This window comes from Glandiceps talaboti, chromosome 17, assembly GCF_964340395.1.
Source record: "Glandiceps talaboti chromosome 17, keGlaTala1.1, whole genome shotgun sequence".
Classification (NCBI taxonomy): Eukaryota; Metazoa; Hemichordata; class Enteropneusta; family Spengelidae; genus Glandiceps; species Glandiceps talaboti.
This window is the reverse complement of record NC_135565.1, coordinates 4,414,142-4,422,853: the sequence shown is the minus strand read 5'-3', so window position 1 is coordinate 4,422,853 and position 8,712 is coordinate 4,414,142. Positions and strand designations below refer to the sequence as shown.

The 8,712-nt window shown below is 35.5% G+C and overlaps 1 protein-coding gene across 1 annotated transcript in view; it reads right to left on the bottom strand.

Annotated features, from left to right (window-relative positions):
- Nucleotides 1–6,410: 6,410 nt before the first annotated feature.
- Nucleotides 6,411–8,712, bottom strand: part of LOC144448621 (uncharacterized) — an 18,994-nt gene continuing 16,692 nt past the window's right edge. The window contains exons 11-13 of the mRNA XM_078138899.1: nt 8,094–8,259; nt 7,110–7,303; nt 6,411–6,451 (exon numbers count right to left, since the gene is read on the bottom strand). Of these exons, the coding sequence (XP_077995025.1) occupies nt 6,411–6,451; nt 7,110–7,303; nt 8,094–8,259 (401 nt within the window). The remainder of the gene's footprint in view (nt 6,452–7,109; nt 7,304–8,093; nt 8,260–8,712) is intronic.

Below are 8,712 nucleotides of genomic sequence, written 5' to 3'. Positions count from 1 at the left end.
TGTTAAGTTAAACATGACCCTCCCCCGTTCTTCATTTGTAAAAAGTGACCCTCCCCTTTGCCCCATTCTGTAAAACATGACCCTCCCCATGACAATTGCATATACTGAACGTAAATTAATATTCCCATCATATGTATGTATGTATGTATGTATGTATGTATGTATACATACAAATTAAATCATTTTGACTCTGTATTAGAAAGCAATATTTGTACATATAAAGTGACAAACAGTAAAAGACTAGGTTAGGTACACTTCTCGTATAATCATACACAATCTAGTTAGTATCTAACACGTGCTTTCCATGTTGTGCATACTCTGCTTCATCTGGTCACTTGTAAAAGTTCCCTGATATCATTGTCAGCATCATCACGTTCACCTTCAGTATTGCCATTATCAGTGCCACTCTAACCTGACTCACTGGTACTACTTGAGTCAGTACATGTATCACTGTCCATGTTCTCTATGACATTCAAAACTAAATCATCATCATCATCATCATCATCATCATCATCATCGATATCACCATCACCATCACCATCATCACAATCATATTTTAACAACAACATTCACGGACAGTGTGAGTGATAAGGTGAGATGGTACACTCAACAAAATGTTTTTTATAAAACAATTTTCTTACAATACATATCATTTTATTTTTGTATTTTGTCATGTAAAGTACTTGTAAAAATAAATGTTGAGTGCTCATCTCACTTTTTACATCTCAAAACACACAAAACCAATTTACCATAATTGAATCCTCAATTTGGTCACAAAACTACGGATTGTAAAATATGACCCTCCCCCAAACATTGTAATGCAAAATATAACCCTCCCCCAAGAACAGGTTTGTAAAATGTGACACCCCCCCCCCCCGATTCCTCCGGCCCTACCCCTTGTAAATACTGAAGGCTCCCTCAGAGTGAATTTGAAGCTTGCATTCTTAATATAGTCTAATAATAATTATGCAAATTACTCATTAAAACTAACTGACTTTTTAGAACATTCATGCTTATACTATTGCTGATGAATGTACCAAATTTCGCCAAAATTGAAGTATGCATTCTTTTAGATATGACTTAATTACTGAAAATCACTAATTATGCAAATTAGTCATTAACACTAAAAACTAGGTCAACTGGTTGTATAGGACATGTGTGACAGACAGACAGACAGACAGACAGACAGACAGACAGACAGACAGACAGACAGACAGACAGACAGACAGACAGAAGCATAACATAACACTCCCTGAAGGGAGGTAAAATGGCATACTTATAAGCTTCAGTTTAGTTTCCTGTGGATTACATTTATTACTTTGCAGCAAAGTCTTATCGTCAGACCTTCAAAATATATATTGTCCTTTCATACCTGCTCCCACAGCTCCACCAATCACAGCAATCGTAACAACAGACGCAATAACGGCTACAATTATTTTGATCTTCTCTTTGTTCGACTTTGATGGAGCGTCTTTCTTTTCAAGTTTCTGTTTTTGAAAAATTCAAGTTCAAACATAAAACCGTACTCAGTCAAATGCTAGGTAAACTGACAAACCCAGCGATAGCATTCAACAGAAATATTTAAATGTTACTCTTTGTTTAAAATTTGATAAAACGAACAATACAATTGCAAAGAGGTTGTTGATATCACATCCAAAAAAAATGGATCCAAGTGTTGGTTACTTACAGGACCCGCGAGCTACACTTAAAATTCTTGTATCTTGAAAAACAGAATGCATTGTGCATTTTTGTTATCAAAGAGAGCCAATACAAAGCATCACCAGTAATAACGTTTCTTGCCAAATACTTTTAAGGTCTTTGCAAATATGTTTAAATGTATATTGGAAAGATAAAAGCTGCATGCCTCTGCAAAAAATAGTGGCCCTCTTTTGTTTGGGAAATGTATAGAATAGTCCTAACCCCTAACTAAAAACCGTTATTTTGCAAAATGTGTTTTTAAGAGAGCCTTTAGCAAGCTGTAACCATGCCCCGAGTTTTTAATAAATCTTTAAGATTCTTACTTTTGTATTAATATAAAAAGCCATGCCTTGGTCATTGAATTGACCGTGTGTTAGTTTGTCACTACTGAGTGCGAAAACATCGCCATAGACTTTTCGTTTCAATTAATTCGTCTCGTACTCTTTGTTTGCACTGAGAACGTGTCACATATCGTTCTGAATTTAACGGTAGATATGTTAAATAATACGTTTAGAATTGAACATGCTGACCTGATTTGTCTTTTTTGTTATTAAACTTACGAACTGCATGTTTGATTTCTTCGAGTCTGTTGCAATCAAACAAACCCCGAATTTCTGACATTTTTAAAGTGTAAATACAATTCTGCTTTAGCTTAGCAAGACGTTCTAATATATAGGTAGTCTGCTATGATCCATAACAAGTTCATAAACAAGGTATATTTTAAAACTCAAAATTAAAAGAAGAAAAAAGGTTGTAAAAGCGTTATCTTATGTTTATAAACTTAACCTTGCTCAAAGTTTTAAGTTATAACGATCATTTGACCTTTACAAAAATAAGTTCTCGAATGGTCGGGAAAAAATCGAATTTCATTATAAAATATGACTACAAATAGAATACTTACTACACTTGTCTCTGACGACACCCTGTTCATGTTGATAAACACACAACTGATTCGAACAATTCAAGATTTGTCATATGCTCGGTATACCATGCGATGCAGGATTTTTGGGAGGTTTCGCCTCATAAATAACAAATGAACGTACGTGTGAGTATAGCGGTTTCTTCCAAACAAAAGCATTCCAACACATTATATACATGAACAGTTATGTTGATCATATTCATGACGTTCTTTTATTCATAATCATGGATCTATGTAAGTGGGCCCCTTGAAGCTGGGTGAACACTTTTCTTTGTTTATTTCATTCTTTGTTCGCTTTTCCAAAGATTGTCGACCCCAGGACACTTGCCAAATTGTATAGTACAAACCATGGGTAATATCGTATGGTATGTAAGACTATACTTACTTTATTTTACCTTGAAGTATGCATTGTTTATTGTCTAGAGAAGGATCAGTAATAGATCTGAATGTTTGAAATCTATACTATAACCCAACAGAAACATATAAATAAAATCTGTATCGCAGGCAGACAAACAGAAAGACGTTCCCAACATGACAGACAGACAGACAGACAGACAGACAGACAGACTGACAATCCAAACAAAGTAGACGCTACACCCGAAGTAGACCAAATCAATTGAATCCAAAAGGAGAAAAACAACACTTTAAAATCGATTAATAGCTAGCCACTTTCCCCTAAAACTTAACAATTCTTTTTTCCCAGTAGGTAATAACAAGGGAGGATTAAAAGATATCAATGGTACCGATGAAGAACCAACCACTACAGATGGGGTGGTCACTTTGCCAACTGGTATATATATGAAGATATTTATATCGATAATTTCTTACCAAAAGCGATTCAGAACAATGAACTCTAGCACTATCGATCACGCCTTCGAATTAATGTCGCCCTCTAGTGGTGACTTCGCGTACGTTATGTTGAGTAATTAAGTATTTGCAGATGATGCATAATTTTGGATTTTACGTTTATCAGTGGATTCATGATGTCAAAAACCAAGAAAGTATTTCAAAAGTAGGGCAAGAAATTTCACAAGATTGCCAAGAAATGCCAAATAAACTGAAAGTTACTTCAAACCCATTGTCTCAATAAAGTGGTCCAGCATTGCCTCGTGAGTTAACAGACAGACAGACAGGCATATGTATTGAACAATATTCATGTTTATCAATCTACAGGTAATAAGCACTTAGGATGCATCAACAGTTATTATTCACCTAATACATATACATATCTGCTAACTCCCATGTTGCAATAATGCACAATTGCCAGGACAATGAATGTGAAACCAATTTGCATATGGTGTTCCTTGGCAATTTATGTGATTTGAAATCATACAGTTACTCTCCAGAGTCCGAAGTAATCCTGGGCGGTACTCCATGGCTATAAGAAGGCACGTCTTTTTACCAGGTGTTGTCACATTTGTCGCGTTGTATTATATTTTGATATGCTTATGTTAAACACTCAATAAACGGTACACTTTTCTTTTAGAAAACTCTTGTTCTCCTGTCTGTGAAGACGTAAGTAGAATATCAACATACTCGGATTTAGTATTGTCAACTTAAAGCAATTGGAATGGATATTTCTTGTGTCGGAAAATTATCTCCTCTGGCAATGGTGTGATATGTATGCCAAAACATTCTGGATCCACTTTTCCGTCTTCAAAAGAAACTCGTTCGTCTTATAACTTTCTCTGACTTCCATGCTCACTCCGCACCACTATTCCGAAAACTTGACATTCTTAACATTTTTCAACTATGTGAATTCTACGCCTGTATATTTGCCTTTGACCTGATGAATAACCACTACCCCCACGATATAGAGACATACTTCCAGTATCCCGTAACAACATATTCAACACGTCAAGCATATCAGGGTAATTTCCGCATACCACTAACCCGTTTAAGAATTACTCAACACAACTTCCAATACGCCATAACTAAGCACTGGAACGCATTACCACCATCCCTCAAATGTATAAATTCAAGAAAATCATTCAAAGAGGAACTAAGAAATCACATCGTATCTAAGACCTAAGGGCTTGTTTGTTTTGTATGTAACTTAGTGTATATATTTCTTACAGAAAACTTGTTTTCAGATGTTTTTGTTTTATTTTATTTTCTGTTTTGTAGTTTATATGTTGTGTGTCTGGGCCATTGGATTAAGACTAGTAGTTCCACTGAACTATTTCCATGGCCCTCACCAGGGAGGGTGACCATGCAATACTAAATTATATGTTTGTCATGTACACTTTCCCAGTTTAAGTTCTGTCATCCTTTTTGGTGAAAATAAAATGAATTTTAAAAAAAGCATACATGGAACGTCCAACATTAATTTCAAAACAACCACTATTTGTTTTATTTGTAAATAATTTCTCTGAAGAAGTCAAAACTTTGGATTTTATAACGGTGAAAAAGGAAAACAAACACTATATCGATAATTATCCACTGACACTATCAATCAGCCGTGCTATTTAAATATACTTGTCTAGACTATTTCTCCTCTAAAAGTTATCAATTATTACAGTGATAATGGCTGTTTTAAAACACACAGGACACTAGTTTTCACAATAACACCATATGCACTTTGTTGATTTATACATTTATTCACATATATGAACAGTAAGTGACGCAAGTCAAGGAAATTTCCATCAAGTACCACATTACATTTATGTCATTCTTTGTAATAATTTTAAAAAAATGATATGCATTTTTTCCCAATTTGGGCGGTCTAATATCTTACGTTTTGGCACATTATTTATTGATTATCAAAATACACATCTGATCTTAGCTTACAAATGTTATTAAACTAATGTTTTTAAGATTATTGACAATGCTAACATGTTTTCATGTTGGGGTAGACATAACAAAGATAAAAAACATCCCTTACTGTGTCTGCTCTGTATTTTGTTACGTTTGCATGCTCTGTATTGTGTTATTTAATGACTATAAAATGAATTCAAATGTAACAAAATACAGAGCAGGTACAGTATTGTAAATATATATGTGTTATCTTTATTGTGTCTGTCTCAAAATGAAACCTGGTTATCTGTCTCACTAATCTTGATACATTGTTTAATACGATCTGTAAGCTCCTGTAATAGTTATTTTAAATTATTAACAGTGTACACAATATCGGTGTAAACAGCAAAAAAGATAACATTTAAAAGGTTTCAACGCCCTAAAGTCTCTTGCGTCAACATCCCCTATTAACTGTAATCAAACAACTACAATATAGTTACTGTAAATGCTAAACTAAGAACAGAATATATTTCGATTCAATTCTTATTTCAGTAAATGTTCCTGAACGTGGTGAAGATTGTTAAAAACGTGACTTAATTGATAACATTCGTATAAAAATATGTCATTGGTATCATCTGTACATCTGTAAATATAGAGCGTGCTGTAGATTACTGTGAAATCAATCAATCAAAGGCACTGCAACAAGACGCAGACAGAGCGGCGTCCAGGTTTTGATATCTACATTTTGTGTCTGCGTGGTGGTACGTTAGTTTATTACCTTTAGATAATTAAAATGTAGCAAGAAACTGTATTCATTCAATATAGCCATCATTAAATGTAACGTGCAGTTTATTGTCGGTTTCTGTGTGGCTGTATCAAACTGAGAGTCAGAGTATACAGGAACCTGCAATGCGCTGTATTCATACTCAAGTTTACGTACAAAATACACAACGTTGTGTTCAAAGAGTATCCGATCTCTATTTTAAATTTCAAAAATTTTCAAAATATAAATTCAAATTCAAATATTTACAAATAAACACACGATTCGACACGACCCTTAATCCGGGTACAGTCCAACTAACTGGAGATGACGTAACCCTGTAAGTGAAAAAGATAAATAAAAATAAATCATTTAAAAAAAAACTAGAGCGAAATTGTCAGGTTTACAGCTATTTAGAAACAGACTATCCGTTTGACTAAAGTTCAGAGATGATCTGATATGAGTGAGTGAGTGAGTGAGTGAGTGAGTGAGTGAGTGAGTGAGTGAGTGAGTGAGTGAGTGGAGTGATTTTTTTATTTTTTTTTTATTTTTTTTTTAAACAAATAACGTAGCGATCACTATCTGAGCACTTTCCCTCGGTGAATTTTAAATAATATTATCGTACTTTCAAGTTGCCTCAGTTCACTTTCTATGTAGAGTTGTAGAGTTGGAGTTTTGATTCCCAAATATTACGTTTGTTGAAGGTCAAGATACAGGACCGGCATATAGTTAATTAAGTGTTCATCGTGTCGCATTCAGGTTGAAACAGTTAGAGCGCCCTCTGGAGCGACAAATATTTCAGCAAAACTTCAGAAACAACATAACATTTATTTACGCTTCTTCGATTCGTCATCTGGTGCTTACATAAAACTATCAGCATTGATACATTTCCTTTGCACCAGCTACGTACCATAATCCTTGCAGATCGCCGCCAAAATACATAATATATAAACAGACACATGTATGGTGGTTAAAAGTTCCCGGGTACATACATACCTGCTATAGCAGACTGGAAACCCGCATTGTAATCTAACGTCACCTCGTTCGTATAATGGTTACTCCTATCATCTGAGTATTCGTCGTCTATGTTACTTGGACCACCGACCAAAGCACCTGTCAAGGTATGTGGGTTTGGGGCATCTAAATTGTAGGTCGACCATTTGCAGGCTTCTGGTGGGTCGGGACAGGAACTGGGGATAGTAATATGATACGAATGTAAACACAATTGTGCTTGGGTTATCGGGTTTCACTTTCCACTTTCAATAATGTGCATTATCACGCTTAATATTGCGTCTGATTGTCTGACTATATAGACCTATCTATCTGTCTGTCTGTCTGTCTGTCTGTCTGTCTGTCTGTCTCTATGACAGTGTGCATGTCTGTCTGTCTGTCTGTCTGTCTGCCTGCCAGCCTGCCTGCCTGTCTCTCTGTCTGTCTGCCTGTCTTTCTGTCTGTCTGTCTGTCTGTCTGTCTGTCTGTCTGTCTGTCTGTCTGTCTGTCTGTCTGTCTGTCTGTCTGTCTGTCTGTCTGTCTGTCTACTGCTCTGTCTGGTCCTCTATCCACCTATTAGTATGCTGATCCGTCAATACCTGTCGCCTGTTTGGTTTCGCGAATTCCTTTGTGATGATTTTCACCAACACTCCCATTGTTTATGTACAAAATATGTAGTTGGAAAGTGTCCTGAAAAGTATTATTTTGTTTAGGTCAACAACTGACATTTCACACTTTTGTGTTTTTTGGAGCTGCTTTATCTAGTAGTACACATAATTGACTCCTGTTATCATTAAAGGTACAATGGAATGCAAACAAAAAACACAAGCACACAAACACACAAACAAACAAACACAAACACACACACACAAACAAATACAAACACAGACACAAACACAAACACAAACACAAACACAAACACAAACACAAACACAAACACAATCTAATTACTAATAAAAAGTCTAGAGGGCGCTAAGGGTATATCTTTACCTTGCTCGGTGATGTGGTTGCTGTGGTGGGTTTTCGCCAAACCCAATGACAAAACTTCGACCCGTGTCGCCAAGGGCATAGTGAACTTGAGTAAGAGCCCAGTCGATGTATTCACTTGTATAATGTCCGTAATGCGCCGCCATTATCGCTACAAATGCCGCAGAGTCTGAAAATTAGGGTAAATATTCAAGTGAGATAAAAAGTAAAGAATGGCAAAACAAGTCTATTGTACCTTTACATCCCCATGAAATCAAAATAACTCAGCTTGTAGACTTATGTTAGGTGTAATAAGGTCTTTAGTTAGAGTTGTGGTCGCTAAAGTATGCCTCCAAGGCACATTGTTGAATGAACTGTACAGTTGAAAGCTTTCTACGGTACCATTATTTGTTTTGAAAACGGTCCTATAGGCCAAACATACAAACATAGAAAGAATGGGTTCGTATACTGTATTACTATATTAGTTACTAATGATTAAAATGTGCTGCTTAAATTACAAACCCACAAATACAAACACTCAAAACTGTTGTATGAAACTAACTAAAAACCATAGCAACAATAATACAGCGACTTTCACAATACCGTTTATATTTTCTGTTGGATACAACCACGCACAAAAAAA